Source organism: Portunus trituberculatus, chromosome 24 (assembly GCF_017591435.1).
Source record: "Portunus trituberculatus isolate SZX2019 chromosome 24, ASM1759143v1, whole genome shotgun sequence".
Classification (NCBI taxonomy): domain Eukaryota; kingdom Metazoa; phylum Arthropoda; class Malacostraca; order Decapoda; family Portunidae; genus Portunus; species Portunus trituberculatus.
The window spans coordinates 3,144,644-3,167,077 of record NC_059278.1 but is presented as its reverse complement, the minus strand read 5'-3'; the positions used below and the strand labels follow the sequence as shown (position 1 = coordinate 3,167,077).

At 48.5% G+C, this 22,434-nt stretch overlaps 1 protein-coding gene across 5 annotated transcripts in view; it reads left to right on the top strand.

Moving 5' to 3' along the window:
- LOC123508326 (serine-rich adhesin for platelets-like) overlaps positions 1–22,434 on the top strand; it is a 303,730-nt gene that overhangs the window by 233,274 nt on the left and 48,022 nt on the right. For all 5 annotated transcript variants that reach the window (XM_045261940.1, XM_045261939.1, XM_045261938.1 and 2 more), the window contains 2 exons: positions 4,951–5,346; positions 5,806–8,629. In XM_045261940.1, coding sequence (XP_045117875.1) covers positions 4,951–5,346; positions 5,806–8,629 — 3,220 coding nt within the window. The remainder of the gene's footprint in view (positions 1–4,950; positions 5,347–5,805; positions 8,630–22,434) is intronic.

Genomic DNA, 22,434 nt, shown 5'->3' with positions numbered 1-22,434 from the left:
GATTATAATGTCAAGTGTGTATTGCAGGAAAGGATGAGTAGGAGGATACAATAACTCTCTCTCTCTCTCTCTCTCTCTCTCTCTCTCTCTCTCTCTCTCTCTCTCTCTCTCTCTCTCTCTCTCTCTCTCTCATACAAAGATATCGTTCGGTCTCTATAACGTGGTAAATTTCCTTTCTTTTTCTCGTGTAGTGCAAAGGAAGTTGTCTAAGAGTTTTGAAACACAATTGAGTAACAAAACTACGAAAAAGAAATCCTGTAATGACTACTCGCTAAAAACAAAACAGCACGTGGGGGGGGGGCGCTTCCTCCCTCACCTTATCACATTGTCAAGGAACCAGTGTGCTCTTTTTTCTCCGCAGCGTTGAAATCCCACGTTTTTGTTGAGGTTTATGAGAAGTGTTGTACGTACATCCTCCGCAGGGGTGCTTGGTGGGCACACACACACACTCTCTCTCTCTCTCTCTCTCTCTCTCTCTCTCTCTCTCTCTCTCTCTCTCTCTCTCTCTCTCTCTCTCTCTCTCTCTCTCTCTCTCTCTCTCTCTCTCTCTCTCTCTCTCTCTCTCTCTCTCTCTCTCTCTCTCTCTCTCTCTCTCTCTCTCACACACACACACACACACACACACACACACACACACACACACACACACACACACACTTCCCTTGCACGCTGACTTGATTAATTTCACTACAACGAACCTGAAACGAAAATAAAAGTGTGTTTGATTCACGCTGAGATTCTTCACACACTCCCCTTCACTTTATAATTCCCTTCTCCTTTTGATTTCGTTACATTTTGGAGACGTGGAATAAAGGTACGTTTGTATATTTTTTTTTCCCTCTTTCAAGTACCATTTTATCACTAATTCATTGTACACCAAGTTAGTTTCAGTTTCACTCCACGCGTTGTAGTGTAACGGCCCCAAGGAGGAAAGGGAAAGGGGGAAATGCCTCGTTAAATCATGCCCTGAACTCTCATTAAAGGTATATCACGCAAAACACTTTATAAACCCAACGAAACACACCCAAAACCCTTTCTAGTCTAATCTAACCTTACCTAACAACACAAAACACAGCCAAAACTCTCCCTAGCCTAACCTAACCTAACCTAACCTAACCTAACCCAACCCAACCCAACCCACAAATTACACCCAGAATCCTCCCTACCCTTCCTTAAACTAACCTAACCTAACCTAACCTAACCCCACAAAACACATCCTAAACCCTTCCTACCCTACCCTAACCTAACGTAAGCCTCTAAATACCCTTAAAAACTCCTCCTCCTTCTCTTTTCCTCCTGACGCCAAGACTACAGCGCCTCTACTTCTCTTGTCCGGCGCAGCAACACCCTCCTCCTCCTCCTCCTCCTCCTCCTCCTCCTCCTCCTCCTCCTCCTCCTCCTCCTCCTCCTCCTCCTCCAGCCACCGTTGCAGGCCGGTCCAGAAGGAAGGTTTTAGGGCCCCCAAGGCGATATCGTGGCGTCCCTCTGCTCAGGACATCCGCTTATTAGGACCAACGCGACTTCCTGCTGCTGCTGCTGCCGCTACCACCTCAGCGCCTCCTCTCGCCTCCTTCTCCGTTTTCTTTGCCTTCTTGTTTATTTATTTTATTTTCTGATCTTTTTTGTTTGTTTTCGTTTCGGTTGTTTGTTTTGTAATGTCGCTTGTTTTTTTTTTTTTTTTTAGTTAGTTTTCTTGTTATTTTTGTTTGTATCTTTTCTGTATTGGGATTTTCTATATTTGTTGTTGTTGTTGTTCTTGTTCTTATTCTTGTTCTTCTGTTGTTGTTCTTGTTCTTCATCATCATCATCTTCTTCTTCTTCTTCTTCTTCTTCTTCTTCTTCTTCTTCTTCTTCTTCTTCTTCTTCTTCTTCTTCTTCTTCTTCTTCTTCTTCTTCTTCTTCTTCTTCTTCTTCTTCTTCTTCTTCTTCTTCTTCTTCTTCTTCTTCTTCTTCTTCTTCTTCTTCTTCTTCTTCTTCTTCTTCTTCTTCTTCTTCTTCTTCTTCTTCTTCTTCTTCTTCTTCTTCTTCTTCTTCTTCTTCTTCTTCTTCTTCTTCTTCTTCTTCTTCTTCTTCTTCTTCTTCTTCTTCTTCTTCTTCTTCTTCTTCTTCTTCTTCTTCTTCTTCTTCTTCTTCTTCTTCTTCTTCTTCTTCTTCTTCTTCTCTTTATCATTTATTCTCGATGTGGCTCCTCACTTCCTGCTCGTATGTTCTAATGTTCGTATACTGTTCTTTTTCTTCCCGCCGCTTTGAAGGGAAGGGGAAAAAAATAGCTGCTTTCATCGCTCGCTCCCTCACCGTCACTATCTTCATCGTCATCATATTCAGCTTCGTCATCGTCGTTTCCGTCAAGGCGGGAGTGATTGATGAAGAAACTCACACACACACACACACACACACACACACACACACACACACACACACACACACACACACACACACACACACACACGAGCATGAATGAAACGGAAAGTACCACCACCACCACCACCAAAAATAACAACAAGAGCAACATAACAGTTTATTCAACCTACCTTCGTGTTTTTAACCTCTTCAGTACCGTGGCACGTTTTTTATATTCATTCTGCGTACAATTTCGTGATTTTTATACAGCTTCAGAAACTTATGGGGGGGAATTAAGAATAGTGAAGACTCCTGCCATTAATCTTCTGACCTCTATAGGCCCTTCCTAATGTCAATACAATCGTCTAATCACACGAAAAACTCATGGTAAAAATGCGTCTCAGTAGTGAAAGGGTTAACGTGGCTATTTAAAGGAGCTCAAGGATGTTTTTGTTTATCAGTCTTTGTTTCTCTTTGTTTATTTGTGTGTTAACCTGGCTGTCAGTATCGTTAGTCGTGGTGACGGTCAATTTTTCTCCCCTAGTTTATTGTGTGTGTCACGTGCTGGACAGACACCCGCTCTTGTTTATTACCGAGTAGAAGCCGCTAGCTAATTAACGAAACAGTTACTTAATTACCCTCGGCGGCTGAGCGATAGTGAGTGAGAGCGAGTGACAAAAGTAGCCAAGGTTTAGGAAAAGGAGCAAAGGACACGGTCTTTTCCGCTTTAATCCCTCTTATCCCTAGGCTCACTTGGAAACGGGTTTATATATTCTTTCACCTTAATCTGGTCCTGTTCGTGGTATTTTCGTCTCTCTCTCTCTCTCTCTCTCTCTCTCTCTCTCTCTCTCTCTCTCTCTCTCTCTCTCTCTCTCTCTCTCTCTCTCTCTCTCTCTCTCTCTCTCTCTCTCTCTCTCTCTCTCTCTCTCTCTCTCTCTCTCTCTCTCTCTCTCTCTCTCTCTCTCTCTCTCTCTCTCTCTCTCTCTCTCTCTCTCTCTCTCTCTCTTTCTCGCAGGCAAAAGCCACATTAGACTCTTAATTATTGTGTTTCATGTGTGTTTACCAATTCGCTCTGGTCTTACAAAGTGTTGTTTTATGTCACAAGGAAATCACGTCTTCCTTACCCGCTATCCTCCTCCTCCTCCTCCTCCTCCTCCTCCTCCTCCTCCTCCTCCTCCTCCTCCTCCTCCTCCTCCTCCTCCTCTTCTTCTCAGTTTTGTCACCTGCAGTACAGCAAGCACCTTCCCTCTCCCCACCTTCCTTGCCCCCCTCCCCACCTTGACGCGCGCACACTTTTCACAGCGCCCCGGGGAGTGAGGAAGTGGTCGAGGCCTGTCTCACCCTGTCTCACCCCTGCCCCCACCCCGGCCCCCGCCCCCTTCCCAAACCCCGCCAACGACGCCGAAATAATGAGCTGCGTTTTGCGGAAGTCGAGTGTCAGTTGTTTCTCGTCATTAGTTGATGTAACCTCGATTAAAGTGTGTGTGTGTGTGTGTGTGTGTGTGTGTGTGTGTGTGTGTGTGTGTGTGTGTGTGTGTGTGTGTGTGTGTGAGGGGGAGAGGGAGGGGGTTCACATGCTCCTTAGTAGTGAGAGGTTGGCCTAAGTGTTTGTTATTTTAGTGGCGCAGGTTTGGAGGGCGGCGGCGGGATTAGTTTACCCTCCTGCACCTTCCTTGCTTTCCTTCTCTTCTCTTCTCTTCTCCATCCTTTTGTTTATTCTCCTCCTCCTCCTCCTCCTCCTCCTCCTCCTCCTCCTCCTCCTCCTCCTCCTCCTCCTCCTCCTCCTCCTCCTCCTCCATCCTCTTCCTCGTCATTGATTTGGTTCTCACTTTACTCATCGTCCTTTCTTTCTCTTCCTGATTCTTCACTTCATTTCGTCTTCCTCCTCCTCCTCCTCCTCCTCCTCCTCCTCCTCCTCCTCCTCCTCCTCCTCCTCCTCCTCCTCCTCCTCCATCTTATGCTCGAGTTTTATTAGCCCAGTGCATGACCCCAGACACCCTTGCCTCCCGCGGGTCCCTTCCCATCCCACGCTTTGCTCTTTTCACGTCATTCTCCACTAATGGTGTTGGGAAGTGTTGTTGTAGCCGTTCAGTTATGGAGGTTGCTTGGGTAGCATTGTGAGGGCAGAGGTGAGGCGGGTTGAATCTTCCTCCCTTCTGCTTCTCCTTCTGGTCTTGGCAAACTCGTGGGCGGAGGTGGTATTGGGCGGCTCCCTTGTGGTCATATTGCCGTCTGTGTGTTTTAAAAGCGCCACTTCCTGAAACGCCCTTGTTTTTTGTGAGTGGCGCGGGTTGCTGTGATTACGTCAGGGTCCTCATGTCTTTTTGCTGTTCATTTGCCTCGGGGTTATCATTGCGAGTATTGGATGAGGGCACGCACTTCACTCTCTGTTGTCATTGATGTGCTGGGAGCCTCAATTCATCTGTGAGAACCGTGATATGTATCTTTAATGATTTAGTCTCTAAAAACTCGTGTGATCTCTAAGAATGAATGAATAAACATGTAATATTCTTTTGTTTTTCTTGTAGTGTTGATAAAAAAAGATGCGTGTGTGTTTCAGTGTTTGGTTTGAATGAGTGTATCTAATGTTTCTTTTTCTTCTCTCTGCAGCCACGACAGCCTTGAGCGGCGGTGCTCGTGGCAGGAACAAAACATCCAAGACGCACTCGGGGATGCCAACATCTCCCCGACAGAGGGCAGGAGCGCCACGCCCTCGCCGCGGCTAGAGAGGGCGGCGGCTCAAGGGGTGGTGCTCGAGGCGAACAGCAGCTTCGTCAGAAATCTGTGTGGGCGGTCCTCGCGCCGCTCACCGCTGCCCAGATATTCCTCGGCCGAGTCCCTCTCGTCCTTCGCCGAGTCCCTAGTCAGCCCGGGGAGCACCGCTAGCGGCGTCGCCTCGTCCTCGCTGGTGCCGGCCAAGAGCACGCCCTCTCTCCACCAGGATGCCTCTCACGGACCCACCCCCGCCAGGAACCCCGCGGTGAATGTGGCGCTTCACGTCTCCAGGTGAGCCGAAACAGACATGTTATGGAAGGAATGGTGTAGAATGTTGACTTTCATTTTTTGATGTTCATACCTATACAAATATGGAGTTTATTTGTCTTGGGAGATTGCACAGTTTGTTTTACGTTTCTGTAGAATGTTGCTTAGGGTGTGTTGTCAGTCAGGCGGGCGGCGGGGGGGGGGGGTTGGAGCTGCGGGGTAATGAGGCTGTCGCTCGCGTGGCAGGAGCGCAAGTAGTTCCCGTCAGTTTCATTTTCCATTCTCCTAAATGACGTAGTGAGGATGACGTCCCCCTTTTGTTACATGACAGGTAAATAGTGTTTCGCACGGCAGCTGACACCCTTAGCCTCTCAGCCTGGCCTACAATATCCTCCCAGCCCCTCCCCACCCCGCCCCGCCCCCTCATCGGGTGTTCACTTCTTCCTTATCGCACTTCCGTCGCTCATTGTTTCCCATTTCCAGGTCAACACCCAACTTAGACGACCCAGATGATGGCGGCAGCACCAGCAGCAGCATGGTGACCAAGTCGTCCATGTATTCTTACCTGCACGGGGCCTCCACCTCCACCTCCAGCAAGGGCGGGTCAGGAGCGGCCAGCGGCAGGTACTGGGATCCGACCATGGGCTCAGACGACACGCCAGACAGAGAGGATTACGCCCACCACCTGCGTTCCTCCTCCTACCAGATGCTCCACTCGCGCCAACTGTCCGCCCTCAGCACAGGCTCCGCTGGCTCCTATCACAGCCGCCAGCACTCCAACGCTTCCAACTACAGCGAGCCCGACGACCTCAGTCCCCGCGGGGACATGCACCACCACTCCGCCCCCCACAGCCACCACCACCACCATCACGGGATGGACCGGGCGAGATTCTTCTCGTATGATAATCTCGGGCCGGACGGCTCCTCCTCCACCTCCAGCCAGAAGTACCACGTGTCCTGGAACGTCTCCGAGCCAGACCTCACGCTCGCCCCTCCCCCCTATTCTCCCCCCGGGCCGGGCTTCCAACAGGTGGTGGGACCCCCAGTGTCTCCGAAAGTGACATCACCAGCCCCCACCACCTCCACTTCATCTCCCACCTCCACGTCAAACACAACCCGTCATCCAGCCTCTCCCCCTCCTCCCCCGGTCCGTGATGCCTCTAGTCTGAAATACATCAAGTATGGCCCAGGCCACGAGAAGTACCCGTCCTGGCCTGTCCCCGCCGCCAACCAGGTGCTGACTCTTGCCCCCGCGGCGCATGACGCCAATGTCTCGGGTCTGCCTGACTCTCCGCCCCAGTCCTCGGGGCCCCAGGGATCGCATCGCTCCAAGTCGTGGACGGAGCAGTCGGAATACCCCAAGGAGAAGGCTGCAGGCTATGCTCGGCCCTACAGCAACAAGAAGCCGGCCAACCGGCAGCTCAAGACTGTGATAGAGAGGGCGGAGAAAATCCCCAAAGAGATGTTCCACACCAGCGGCCTCCGAGACGACGTGTTCGCTCCGTCCTCCAACTACTCCTTCATGGACGCCTACTACAAGCCATCCTCGTCCCCATACTACCCGCTATACGACAGGGAGGGACGGGCGCTGGATGACAAGGACTACAGCATCCCCTCCCCGCCGGAGCGTGACCTGGGCATGGGCGAGGCTTCCCTGGGGCAGGTGACAGCAGCCCAGCTGGAGGAGTACGTGCGCCGCTATGAAGAGTTTGGCTACACTGACCTCATAGGAACGACGCCGCTCCTGGACCAGCTGCGCCGGGAGTCTGTCATGTGGGACGGAGGCTCAGAACGTGACTCTGGCCGAGGAGAGAGTGAGAGCGTTGCTGAGAGTGCCAGGTACAGCAACGGGCGGGAGAGCGTCACCACCGTGGTCACCAATTCCTCATCGGCATCCTCCTCCGAGACCTTGAAGTGGCATGGCTCGCTGTCAGACATCTCCATTATGTCTGGACACTCGCGAGACCCGCGCGGAGACCACAACATTGCCCACAGTGCGAGAGTGCAGGCCCCGCAGCGACACAACAGCGAGTCTGTGCTCTACTATGGGCCTGAAGGGCGGCCGAAAGGCTCTGGCAGCTCCAGGCACAGCCATGACACTCGTGAGCACCACAGGCGCCCACACCCTGCCGACCCCGGGTACCCCAGACACCCACGGGAAGGAGGCAAGTGGAGCCGCGAAGTGGTGGAACGAAACAACGAAATGAATAACCTGAAGAAGTTCCCGTCCTACTCGTACACGCAGCCACTCTCACAGATCACAGAGTCGCCCACAGCGGAGATGCGCGAGACGACACGCTCTCCTCAAAGCCCCACCATAGATTTCAGCAAACCTCCGACCGTGGCCGAGAGGATCCACGAGCTGGAGAAACAGTCGAGAACTTCAGGACCAGAGAGTGGAGCGCGGTGGCCTCGCGATCAGAGCGGCTCGAGAGAGCGAGACCACCAGGACCACAGAAAGGTGCGGGAAGAATCAGCGCTGCAGGACCCCCGTGACGCCATCGAGAAGACTGAAGCTCGGTCGCCCCGGGAAGCAAGCGAGACTCGAACCCACCAGCGGCGAGGCTCTCGGGACTCCCAGCGAGGAGACCGTGACTTGAGGCTGGACTTCGCCAACACTTCCTCCAGAAAAGGAGACACCTCTCTCTCCGGTGTGGAGCTCTGCTCTCCCACCACTCCCACTGGTTCCGCCTCCACTTCCTCCCGCTCTCCCACCCAGAGGGATGCTGAGAGCCGGACCTTCATTCACGAAAACTTCCAGAACATTCTCAACTCCTTCACTGAGGTGGACCGCTCAGACCGGTCCAGCGGCGTGTCCTACTCCTACCTGGACCCCGAAAAGCGGCGGAAGGTGCCGGACTCCACGTTGAAGAGTATCCAGAAGCAAGCTGTCATGTCTTTCTATGAGCGCCACGCCGGCCGCAATCTTGGGGTCGGGACAGACGTGAGCTCCTCCGGCAGTCAGTCCAGCCTCACCTCATCCCATTCCGCCCCCGAGATGCACCAGGGGAAGTGGGCCAATGCCTCACACGCCTCTCAGAGTCAGAATCTCCGTACGGATAAGTCAGGGCGTGCCGGGAAGGGCGTGGCCAGGCTTGGCCGAGTGCCTGAAAGTGAGGACGACCAGCCCCTCAGGCCCGGCCGGAGGCGGTCGTCTGGGCGTCTGGATTCCAGCAGTGAGATAAGCGCCGAGGACGCTTCCCGTGGAGACTCCCAGAGGTCCTCGCTGGCCTCAGAGTCCACCTCCTCAAGGGGAGAGCAGCCCCCGGCTTTGCCACAGAAGATGAGTCTCCAAAGTCAACCTGAAGTAAGTACAGTACTTGATCATGTTTTCATACCCTGATGTGAGGAACAGTCAACCAGTTTGACTTTTTTTTTTTTTCATTTTCGTGATATTTTTTTAATGCATTTTAGTTATGTTTGGAACAAACCTTTAATAATGATACGGAGAAAAATCTTCTCCATATTACTTTCTGCTGGAAGAAAACCATCATGTGGTTGTGACCTCATAAACACGAGCTCGAGTCTCGCCCTCACTGTGCCTATTATGGCGCACCGCCTCTCCCTGTACAGACTTTGATAAAAGATGAGATGCATCATGTTGTCACAGCAACACGATGGGCGTCACTAATGCCATGATTCTACTCTGGGCGAGGCCAACACTGACGAGTAAAAATAAGAGATGACCAGGCTGACTTGAGGCTCGTGGTGCATGTCCCCTCCCGTTGCTGCTCAGACTCACCCAGGGACTTATAAGACCCTAACGTACACACACACACACGCACACACACACACACACACACACACACACACGCACACACACACACACACACACACACACACACACACACACACACACACACACACACACACACACACACACACCACCTGCCACTCATCACCTCGTCACCTGCAGCCTCGGTGGGTCCATCAAACCATTAAGATAAGGAGACATTTGATAACTACCCACGCTGCCGCACCACGCCCTCATCCCTCTATACTTACAGCATCCCTGCATTCTCGAGCACGCCCACCACTCCACCCACACGCTACGTACCCCTTCCTTACCCATATTCTCCCCTTTCACTTCACCCATACCTGTCCCTCTACACCCACGCGACTGGTATCCTTCACAAACCCACGCCCACTTCATTTATATTAAAATCACTTCCTGCTGCATCCATCTTAACTACTTCCATCACCCACGCCCTGTGCACCACACCACACCACACCACACCACTACACTACACCCCATGTCAACACGCGACACCTCCGCCACACCCATGTTCATTCCCCCCTCTTACCATTCACACCCCCCCATCCCTCCCTGTCAAGCCAAAGCGCACCGCACCCACTCTCGCCTTGGTTGAGAGACGTCCACACCTTCAGTTTTCCTTGCTCTACATATGATTTCCATACATCACCGCCACCAACGCTGCCATCCACTAATGTTATGCTGTTTGGTACCATGTTTTCCTTCGTTGTCTGTGGTGGTGGTGGTGGTGGTGATGGTGGTGGTCTGGTGTTTTCATAGTTCCTTCGAGGGTCACGTCACAAGGCTATCGTAATAATTCATTCCCTTAAAAGAGTAGACGGATTGATCGTAAAATTTCAATCATGTTTTGACACTGCCCCTTACTGGTCCATGTGCGTGCTTAAAGGTTAATGTGTACGTGCGTATGTTTGATTAACACACACACACACACACACACACACACACACACACACACACACACACACACACACACACACACACACACACCGTAAATAAAAAGATCATAATGGAAGCAGTCACTTGAAGGTCGATTGACCCCTACATGGCAGCATCGCTCACACCTCTCCGCCCCACCTGCTGCTCCTGCTCCTGCTGCTGCTGCTCCTCCCTGCCCTTGAGAGCTTCTGGGCCAACGCTTATCATTCAAAACCCTTAAGCTCGTAATCTCAAACACTTCTCTGCTTTACCTTTACTATTTCGAAAGGGTTTATCTAAATTTACATCTTTGCGGCCCCAACACCACCACCACCACCACCACCAACATGTGTTTTGTAAAGAGTGACCATGAATGATGGAGAGCGACATACAGTGGCCTTCAACAAATTGCTAGCTTCAATACTGGGACACAGTTTTACCTTAAGATTTGTGTACGATTAGACCATTTTTATCGACATTAGGAAGGGTCTATGGAGGTCAGAAGATTAATGGCCACAGTCTTCACTATTTTAATCCTACACATAAGTTTTTAGAGCTGTAGAAAATCACGAAATAATGAGCAGAATGAATATGAAAATACGTCATGGTACTCTATTGGCTAAGGTGTTTTTTTACCGTTCTAGAGGCAGAGTGACAAAATTTCTACACTATTAACTGGAGAAACACTCTTGAAAACCCGGCTAATCATCTCTGTGACCTTGGAAAATAGTCGTAGTGAGAGAGCAAAGCGTTTCTGAATATGAAGTTTAGCGTCAAAATCTAACTCAACCCAATCCAATTCGAAGGCGACACTAAACTTTCAAGAACGCCCAGACTACAACCTGATCCCCGTTTTCTGTGGTGTTGTGGTCATGGAGGGTTGCTTGAGCTTACTGTTACTTGTGTTTTGCATATTCAAGTCGCTCTGAGGATTTCGTAAACTTCGGTAACGTCAAATATTTAGTATTTTTTGTATATTTTCTTTTTTTTTTAAGCTTGCGTGTGTGTGCAATGTAAGGTTTGAGAGTTTTTTCTTCTTTTTTTTTTTCCTGCTTGTCTGCCCTCAATATCTTTCTTGCATTTTGAGAACCTCACCATCAAGAATTTACCGGGTTTTTTTTTTTTCCTTCCTTTTTTTTCCCCTCTCTTTTTTCCCCTTCTTTGTTGTTTGAATGGTTTACAATTAACGACTTGTGCTGAGTCATCCCCTGGGAAAGTCTTGTTTGATAATACCTACATGGTTTGCTTACTTACTTACTTACTTGCTTGGTTACTTCACTTCACTCCACTCCTTCTTTCTTGCACTCTGATCGCTTCCCTGTTAAGAATTTTTCCGTGTTTTTATTTCTTTTCTTTTGTAGTTTGTGTGTTTGGAATTATCAGCTTTCCGTCTCAGTCTCCTTTTATTTTGTACAGTGCATCATATTTCTATCCTTATATAAGTTAGGTTAGGTTAGGTTAGGTTAGGTGGGTAGGTTAAGTTAGGTATTTAACTTTATCTGGCCTGAAATCAGTTCTATAATGTTGCAACGACGTTTTAAATAACCAAAGAACTATAAAATCACTAGAATACAGTTTTTCCCCGTTTTCAATATTTAAGGTTAGATTCGAACTTTTTTTTACTTTCTCTTGTGATTAATGGTTGTGTGTTCCAGTTGAAACTGATTCAATAAGCTCGCAACGTTTAAAGTAACCAAAAAACTATAAAAATCACTAGAATACAGTTTTCCCGCCATTTCTGAATATTCAAGATTAGGTTGGAACACTTCTCTTGCTTCCTTTTTTTGATTAATGGTTGTGTGTTCCAGTTGAAATCAGTACGTTTAAAGTTACCAAAAAAACTATAAAAATCACTAGAATACAGTTTTTCCCCCGTTTCTCAATATTCAAGGTTAGATTGGAACATTTTTTTTTTTACTTCCTCTTGTAAGTAATGTTTGTGTATTCTAGTTGAAATCAATAATGTTGCGGCGACGTTCTAAGTAACCAAAAAACTATACATATCACTAGAATACAGTTTTTCCCCCCCGTTTCTTAATATTCAGGGTTAGATTGGAACACCTCTCTTGCTTCCTCCTGTGATTAACGTTTGTGTGTTCCCGTGGCGAGGTTTAGGAGGGTTTTTATGCCTTACGTCGCTCCACACTCCCCGGCAGCCAAGTGTCGCATCTTCCTGTACGACACTAGGGATTGTGTATGATTTTAGAGTGGAGTGCTTTTTGTTTCTTCCTTTCTTCCTTCCTTCCTTCCTTCCTTTTTTTCTTTCATTCATTCATTCATTCTTTTTCTTTCTTTTTCTCGCTTCCTTCCTTTCTTTCTTTCTTTTTTTATTTATTTATTCATTTATTTATTTATTCCTTCCTTCCTTCCTTCCTTCCTTCCTTCCTTCCTTCCTTCCTTCCTTCCTTCCTTGTGCCCTTAATTTCTTCACTCCTTTCTTGTTTCCTTCATTTATTAATTTCATATCTTCCCTTTCCTTCTTTTCTTTCTTGCTTCCCTCTCTGTTTTCATCTTTCTGTTCTTACTTCTCTGTCGTCTTATCTTGATATAGACTTATTTATGTCCATCTGCCTGTCTTCTATCTTTATATCTATCTGGATCTGCAGTTCCTATGACCTTAAATATATTTCAGATAACTTTTTATATATAGCAAAATTTGTTGTTTTGTATATACGCAACGTCCCAAATGCTCAAGAATTACCTTTGAAAAAAAAAAAAACGTACTAGTATTTATATAGATACTTGTGTACTACATTATATTAGAGAAGAAAAAAAAATGGCACTAGTGTTCGTAGAAGGAATTATTGTTGTTTCCTGATTGCCAGTTTTCATACAGCGAAATCTAGCCAGCCGAAGCAAAGCCGTCTCGCAGCAATCAAGTCTGCAACGCTGCCAGCTGCACTAACTCACACTAACTGAAGAAAGTCACAGTAATCAGGAAACATTAGTAATTACCCTAACACAGCTCTGCTACTAACTGAACACTCCATCTCGCAAAACACGAAGGCTGCACAACATATCACTTTTTACTAACCGCGTAGCAATGTATTCATATTCTAAGCAGTGCAGCAGGCGGGGAGGGGCGGGTCTGGGCTGGGCTGGGCTGGACTAGGGCGCTGCAGTGAGGCCGGTAGTTGTAGCATAAGCCAGGCCGCGGGGGAAGTGGCGGCGGTGGCGGTGGTGGTGGTGGGTTGCATTGCGTCCCGGGGCAGTACCGGGACTGGGCAGTACTCTCAGACCGGTTCTGGTGTAACTGGCGGAGCGTCTGATGCACCACCCTTTGCACTGTTATTACTGGGAGAGAGAGAGAGAGAGAGAGAGAGAGGGGGAGGGAGGGAGAGGTTAGCTTTGCCTCTGCTTGTGACGAGTGGCTAAAAATGTAATAGATTTCGAGCGAGGAACAATGAGCTATAAAGTACATTTCAGAGAGAGAGAGAGAGAGAGAGAGAGAGAGAGAGAGAGAGAGAGAGAGAGAGAGAGAGAAAGGTGGAGGGAGGGAGGGATGGAGGGAGAGCAAAGGTCAAATGTGAATGCATATAGGAAAGGAGGAAGACCGTGGAGCAGAGTGCAGGATTTTAATCTGACCTCAAAACGTTATCTGGCGAAAGGAACCAAAACAAACGCGCATCACACAGGGTACGCGGCGCACTGTGAGCCGCGCGTCCTGTCATTTATTGTTATTGTTAGCGTGGCGTTGCTCGCATACCCACGCATACTATAAATGTCTGAAGCTTAGTGATGTGCCTTGCCAGAGAGAGAGAGAGAGAGAGAGAGACAGGGAGACAGGGGGGGGGGCCGTGAGGAACTATCATTACATACCACTAATTGTATTTCTTTGTCAAAATAAGACGGGGAGTCATCACTGGTAACGAATCGAAGACAAGCGTCTCGCCCACACTGCCCCGGGGCGCTGCTGGACCTGCCTGCTTATCATTATGGTGGCGCTGCTGCTGCCCCGGCAAGGCTGACAGAGAGAGAGAGAGAGAGGCGGGGAGGGGTGCCTTGTATGGCATTCATGAGATTAATACCCCCACTCCTTCAAGGCATCACATAAATTATATATAAACACACAGACTCGTGTGTAATTTTCCTCTTGGTGGCAACGAGATTGCATGTGTCGAGCTTCTTCAAGCTACTGCCTGCTGCTCCCTTTGCATGTGTAATATACTCGCCTCTACTTACCCATGTGATATATATATATATATATATATATATATATATATATATATATATATATATATATATATATATATATATATATATATATATATGAACACACACACACACACACACACACACACACACACACACACACACACACACACACACACACACACACACAAGGTAAGGGCTACATGTAGTAGTGTCACGTGCGGCCAGCCGTTGGTTTGGACTCATTGTTAAGTCTGGTTGCGTCAGAGGCGTCCATTCATCACATCTCTTTTTCTTACCGATTCCCTTCATCTCCTGTGCAGCGCTGCACTACTTGCCTCCACCACCACCACCGCCCCCGCCACCACCACTGCCCCCGCCACGGCCTCGCTCTGGCGTGGGTGTGCCGCTTATTGTTAAAGGGGAACATATGCCTTGTAACTATGTCAGAGAGAGAGAGAGAGAGTCAGTCAATGAGACCGTTTTTCCCGAGGGCCACGTGGAGTGTGTTAGTGGAGGGAGAAGGGGGGGGCAGAGAGGGGCACCTGAGGGCTGTGGTGTGCGTGAATCAGGCGGCGAGTGGAGCAGAACAGGTGCATTGAGCCACCATTGCCGGTCGTGGCCTGAGGGGCGGCGGGGCGACTGTGCCTGTCCGTCGCCATACGTGTCTGTCTGCTCCTCGCGGGTGGAAGATTGCTACTGGGGAGCAAACCATCCTAAAAGACCCTGAACAGTCCTGAACCGTCAAGAACCATCCTGCCACATGCTCTCGAAACACTAGTAGAACAGTACCAGCAGTTAACGTTAATTTTGACCAAGAACGCACCTCCCCGGTAATGCTTGAGGGCGCAGGTGTGTGTTCAGGTGTGCTAGGGATGCAGGTGCTGGGGGTGCCGCCGTAGCCAGGTGAGTCGGTCAGCCGCCCACTACCAGCGCTGGGAGGCAGTGATCTAGACAGAGTGGGTGTGTGTGGCGCGGCGGGGCGAGGCTGGGGGAGGCTGGGAGGAGTAGAGATGAGAGCTAGGTAAGGAGGGATAGGCAGGAGGGAGAGACAGACATGGAGGCAAGGAGGGGCTGGCGGGAGGAGGAGGGAGAGGAGAGGGTGGACACATGGAAGGAAGGGATGAATACAGAAAAGAAATGAAGAGACGAGAGGAATGCAGTACAGAGATACGAGGGAGGGAAATGCCAGAGAGAGAGAGAGAGAGAGAGAGAGAGAGAGAGAGAGAGAGAGAGAGAGAGAGAGAGAGATATGAGACAGACAAGGATGCAGGAAGAAGAGGGACTGGGAGGAGGTAGACCGGAGATGAGAGACGGAGAGAAGAGTGGCAGAGGAAGAAGAGGAGGAAGAGGAGGAGAAGGAAGGTGGAGGGGAGGGTTGCCGGCCTGGTAGGTACTGCTGGTGTTGCTAGCCAAGGGTGCCTTCCTCCTCCTCCTCCTCCTCCTCCTCCTCCTCCTCCTCCTCCTCCTCCTCCTCCTCCTCCTCCTCTTCGCTAGGGCACAGACACAAATTACAGGTGGACGACCTCCTCCAAAAACCAACCTTCATGCTGCCTCAAAACTCGATGCCGTCCACCCCAGACACGTTTTTTAGACATTTTTCTACCAATATTTTTGCGCCAACTTTTTGTTCTGCAGTGTTTACTTTTTTATTTATTTTACTTTTTTTTTCTATCAGTGTGTCGTCCTGGGGGAACATTTTTCGTGTGTGTGTGTGTGTGTGTGTGTGTGTGTGTGTGTGTGTGTGTGTGTGTGTGTGTGTGTGTGTGTGTGAAAACGTTCGCTTATGTAATACTGTCATCTGAGAAACGTGAATAAGCATTGATGCATTCAGAATCAGAGAGAGAGAGAGAGAGAGAGAGAGAGAGAGAGAGAGAATGAATAAGGGGGCACGCCTCCCCGCCGTCTGGTCTCAATGCAGGCGAGGGTCAACATCCCACCACCACTAGCACCACCACCACCACCCCCACCCCCTACCCCTAAACGCGACAGGCTACTGCTGCTGCTGCTGCTGCTGCTGAGTTTCAAATAGCATATGAACGTGTAAAGAAAGTTTTGTATGTGTAAAAAATGAGAGGGAGAAACTATTGATTTGAGGGGCAATGCACAGTTAACTAATGATGGTCTATGTTTTGTCATGGTTCTCCTTCTTCTTCTTCTTCTTCTTCTTCTTCTTCTTCTTCTTCTTCTTCTTTTTTCTCTTCTTCTTCATCTTTTCTTTTTTTTTATTTGTTTTTATTTTCATTTTCTTTTTCTTTTCTCTTTTTCATTCTTTTTCTTTTTTTCACTTTCTCTTTCTCCTTCTTTTCTTTCTTTCTTCCTTTCTTCTTCTTCTTCTTCTTCTTCTTCTTCTTTACGTGCTCGGTTAATAAATACCACATCATATAATTTTCCTGACAGTCTCCCCTTGTTTTTTACGTTAGTGTGACCATGAACATTCTAATTCGAAATACAGATAACATTTTCTTAACTCATAACGTGTCAAATTTAAACATACCTCAATAAAAACAACGATTGCGTCTTTGTCTTACCTCTTATCCCCAGTTTCTCTCCCATTTGCGTCAATTTTAGTAACCTATTCGCCTTTCCTAATAGAAAAACGGTCGATTTCAATGTGAGATTAGCATACCAGTCGTTTATCACTGTCGTGTACGTGAATATCATAGTTTGGACTGGAAATGTGACTCCCGCCAATATTGCATGGTGTGAGAGAAAACGGAGGTATTGCATGGCGGACTATAGGATTTGTAGGATATTTGCTTGTTATTCTCTATCTTATGATAATAGTGGCAGTTTTCACATTGTGGTTAGTATTATATTGAGGGTTGTCAGAATGTTTTTATCTGATGTAGGATATTGATTTTGTTTGTGATAGGAGTGGTGTTATATTCTCTCTCTCTCTCTCTCTCTCTCTCTCTCTCTCTCTCTCTCTCTCTCTCTCTCTCTCTCTCTGACGTCTGGCGCCATAGCGTTGGTATACGTCCTTTTTATTTTAGCTTTGGCAACTCTCTCTCTCTCTCTCTCTCTCTCTCTCTCTCTCTCTCTCTCTCTCTCTCTCTCTCTCTCTCTCTCTCTCTCTCTCTCTCTCTCTCTCTCTCTCTCTCTCTCTCTCTCTCTCTCTCTCTCTCTCTCTCTCTCTCTCTCTCTCTCTCTCTCTCTCTCTCTCTCTCTCTCTCTCTCTCTCTCTCTCTCTCTCTCTCTCTCTCTCTCTCAAAAAAAAAAAAAAAAAAAAAATAATAATAATAATAATAATAATAAATAAATAAAAAAAATATAAATAAACAAAAATAAATAAAAAAAACTCGCGTGTCACTTCAACTAGAGCCCTTTAACATGTCATTATATATAGAATCACAGAACTACCTTTAAAAATCCGTGTCACTTCAACTAATAATTATGAAATCTCGTTAACATGTCATTAGAATCATAGAACCACCCTTAAAACTCGCGTGTCACTTCAACTAGAGCCCCTGGAAAATAGTGAAGGAGGAGCGCGGAAGTGTTTCAGAATACGGCCTGTGTTCAATAATATTAAGACGATGTACGGTAATAGTGTTCGTCCCTTAAGGCCTTGTGTTAGCTAGATCACTGTGATTCTTAGCCTAGTTCGGACCGGTTTGTTTATGATTGAGCTGTGTGTTGTGGTGGCTTGTTATTACGTGCAGAGAGAGAGAGAGAGAGAGAGAGAGAGAGAGAGAGAGAGAGAGAGAGCATTAGTGTTATCTATCTTTAAATTAAACTGTGTGTGTGTGTGTGTGTGTGTGTGTCTTTACAGCGGCAGACACAACCAATACCGCGAACAGAAAGTGGAGAGCCAAAATGGAGAAAATTATGAATGCGCAGAATATTAGCATAAAGAGAAGGAAAGAGAGAGAGAGAGAGAGAGAGAGAGAGAGAGAGAGAGAGAGAGAGAGAGAGAGAGAGTTAAGGGGAAGGGGAAGGAAGGTACAAGGTAGTGTTAATAAAAAAGGGGAAGCTGGGGAGGAAGGAGTGAAGAGGAAGAGGAGGAAGAGTTGGGGGGGAGGGAGTTGGGGAAGATGTATACTGGTAGCGGGGAAAGACTTGGAGAGGGGCGGAGAAGCCTCAGTTCGGGGCGGGTGTGGTGGGATGTGGCTGGCTGCGGGCGGCGAGGTGTGTGGCTGTGCGTGTGTGCGTGTGTGTAGGCGTGTGAGCGTTGCAATCACGTCCGCCCACGCCCTCCACACACGCCCAGGAAGAAATTAAAGGAATAACAGGAAGATTAATCACGTCACTCATCAGGATTAGCATTGCGTTGGCCCAAGAAACACTTCCCGTACCCAACGTGCCCGCCAGGCCTTGGGTGGGGGTGACGGGTAGTGTTTACCTGGCCTAGTAGCGCAACTGTACACGGCTGCTGGAGTGAAGGAAAAAAGGGAGGGAAAATGAGGTGTTGTGTCAGTCATCACTCGTGCAGGTCTTGGTGTGAGGAACGTGAGGTGGCGGGGCGTGTTTGCTCGAGTGATTTGTCCCCATTGACTGTGCAACGCGATCCTGTGTTTGTACTCCTTTAAGGCATGTGTGCGAGGCACTCCTTTGCATAAACATGGATGTGATTGACTCTCTATTGACAGTGGGATGTGATATCATGTTTGCTGTCTTGTGTAGTGAATAAAAGTTGTGCCTATTTTTACCTTCACAAACACAGACGGGATTTATTTTCTTTGACAGTGGAATGTGATTCTGTGTTTGTTCGCCTTGGAAGTGTCCGTCCGCACGTGGGCTTCTTTCTTACTTTTGCATAAATATTTGACTGAGTTGGCGAGGTGAGCCATATCGGTTACCTTACTTATAGGATGTTTCTCCTTCCAGCGATGGGCGTTGATTGTGTCTATAGCGCTAACCCGCTCGTTGTGTACGTAATTTAATCGTTTTGGCTGACCTGGTACAGATAATCTGTGACCTTGAGGGAAGCCCGGAGCAAACAAAGAGACAGTGGTGTCAGAGAAGCTTTAGAAGTGTAATATCGAACCCCAGGCGTGGTGTTGCCACCGGGTGACCTGCATTGCAGTGGTGAGGGCGATACGCAGTAACCACCCGTTGCCTTCCCCGGTCATCTCTTGACCCACTGTGCTTCTCGAGTCACCAGACCCTCACGCCTTAGAGGAAACGCTCCACTTGCCCTGGAGCGTGCAATGTGAAAGTGGACAGCCTGTCAGGAGTGCGATTCCAAGACGGGCCGAGTCACGCATCAGCGCCAGGCGTGCAGAGCATCTCATCCATCTGGTCAGGAGTCCGCCGCCCTCCCCGCCATGGCGTCGCTGCAGGACGTGCTGGCGCCCGTGCTGGTGGTGATGCGGGCCGTCGAGGTGTCTCTGCTGAACCTTGGGCAGGTGCTGTGGCAACACACCCAGTGCCGGGCGCGGGAGACGTACGGGTTGCTGCATTCCCGTGCCGCGGGAGCATACGGCGACGTGAAGCGGCGAGCCAGCGACACTTATGACGATTTGCAGGTCAAGGCCGGCGGCACGTGCAAAGAAGTTCAAAACCGCGCCGCGGAAGCCTGTCAGCGGTGGCTGCACAGAGCCAGCCTGGCTTACATCCAGTCCCAGCTCTGCCTCAGCCTCACCCTGCACCGCTGGCACCTCCAGCTAACCCTGCTGGCCAAAGATGCCCGGCGCCGCCTCGCACGGAGCCTCCACATCGACGTGACGCTGAGGGACATGCACGACAAAGCCTCGATGGTGCACAGGTGGACCAAGCTCAAGGTGGCGGCCTGGAAGAGGTCGGCGGCTCACATTGCCAAGGTTAACCTGGAGAAGGCGAGCTGGAGGGCGAGGGAGTACGAGAGGGTTTTCAACGACGACTTCCGCAAACTGACTCGCTCTTCCTCTTCCTCCTCTTCCACCACCTTCTCTTCCTCCACTCAAAAACTACACGACGACGCTAAGGTACTTTTCTCACCCATTCACCATGCCGCCGCTTCCCTGCCCTCAAAACCCGGGACGCAGTGTGGAGGGCACTCACTCGATGTCCTTGTGTCCTAACGTGTTGCTTCACTCTGGCCGCGCCTCACCCGGAACACTGTAATCGCTGCACTCGCACGTACAGTACCCGTAGACTCCTGGTGTCATGCCTGAACTGTTTTCACGTCAGTTAGCGAGGGAGTAGAGTTGGGTAATTAGCAGTGCTTACTAATTATTTGTAAGATGCAGTAGTTAAACGTGTGGCCGTCACGCTGCCTCTCCACAAGTCATGGTTGCTTCTGTCTCTAAATAAACACTAATGAATAAATAACTCGATTAAATGATAACACGAAAACCTGAGGAAATAGAAAGTTTGATATTTTGAAGCAAAACTATTTCCTCACATGAATCCGTGCCTTCCCAATAACGATTGTACCAACACACGGTTACGCCACAGACAAAATAACTCACTTCTCTCTAATGACCCATAGGCAACGTGACCACCGCGCACTGTGTCCAGAGTAATGCCAGTAGGGAAGCAAACCATTACATTCAGCCCTAGTCAACTTAGAAACCCATTGACATTCCACGGTCACTGTCAGCTTAGCGTTTCCCTCAGCTTGAAGTGCCTTGATCTACTGACAGTCTAAACACAGAACATGACACCTGACGAATTTTCACTTGAATCGGAGGACTTAAGACTGAAGGGAAAGACTCAGACTCACCATAGCGCAAGTGAAAGCAGGAGGTCATTCAAATCCTGACCACCATTGCACCTCTAGGCTTTATCCCGCACGTTCACACCTTCCTTCCCACTTACTCACCTTCCTGCGTGCGAGGAAACAGGAGGCGAAGAGAAGGTCAGCAGGCAGGGTAGGAGTGTTATGAGTCACTGTAAAGGTCGACATAGGTAGGTATTTTTCCCCAGGTGAACTTTTGTAATTTTGTAACTTTTCAAGGTCGAGAGTGAGAATCGTGAAAGGGAGTTTGTTGAGCGTTGTTGCTTTTTTCTTTGTATATTTTTTTTAAAGGGGGTGATTGTAGCGATGTTTGCTTGAGAGTTTGGTGGTCAGTTCTTGGTCATTGATTGGAGGAATTGAAGGTGATTGCAAACACTTCAGAGAAAGAGAGAGAGAGAGAGAGAGAGACATTTATGCGAAGAATTAGGAAGAGACTATAATTTAGTATAAAAATAGTATAACTGTTTTCACCACACACACACGCACACCCCACCCAACCACCCGCACACACACACACACACACACACACACACACACACACACACACACACACACACACACACACACACACACACACACACACACACACACACACACACACACACACACTAACCCACCCACCCATCCATCCTTAGACATTAATCTTTTCCTTTTCCACTCCTTCATTGCTTCATCAAAACTCAAACTCAACCTTGCCAACTTAAAGCCAAGCATCTTAACGCACAATACTGTCACTTCAGACCGCCACACACGATGTCCTAAGAAAGTAAGCAAATGTCACTTCTTGCTTGTAGACATCTTCAAATCTAATTATGCAAGTATGACAATGAGCAGTTAGTTTTCTTTTTTTATCTTTCTTTTTCTCTCGTCAAGTGTTGTGTCTGGCAGGAGTTAGCACCCTCTCTCTCTCTCTCTCTCTCTCTCTCTCTCTCTCTCTCTCTCTCTCTCTCTCTCTCTCTCTCTCTCTCTCTCTCTCTCTCTCTCTCTCTCTCTCTCTCTCCTCAGGGTCTCCTTTATCACCTTTGGCAAAAACAGCCCTTTGTCAGTGGGTCCTTACGCCCATTCTATTAATACCATACCAATCTGCTCTATCTCGTTTTTTCTTTTCTCTTTCTCTCTTTCCTCTCTCTCTCTCTCTCTCTCTCTCTCTCTCTCTCTCTCTCTCTCTCTCTCTCTCTCTCTCTCTCTCTCTCTCTCTCTCTCTCTCTCTCTCTCTCTCTCTCTCTCTCTCTCTCTCTCTCTCTCTCTCTCTCTCTCTCTCTCTCTCTCTCTCTCTCTCTCTCTCTCTCTCTCTCTCTCTCTCTCTCTCTCTCTCTCTCTCTCTCTCTCTCTCTCTCTCTCTCTCTCTCTCTCTCTCTCTCTCTCTCTCTCTCACACACACACACACACACACACACACACACGTTGCTATTTCGGTCTTTCCACATCTCCAGATTTTTCGCTGAATTGAGACTCTATTTCAGGCCCCATAGTATTAAACAGACCATTCCGTGCGGAGCCTTGTGGGTAGAGAAATGTAGCTTTTATTCGGGAACTCGTAAGGGCGACTGTTGCTTGAGACTGTGAGTGGAAGGGTGTTTGTGATTCTTTCTCCCTCCCCCCCCTC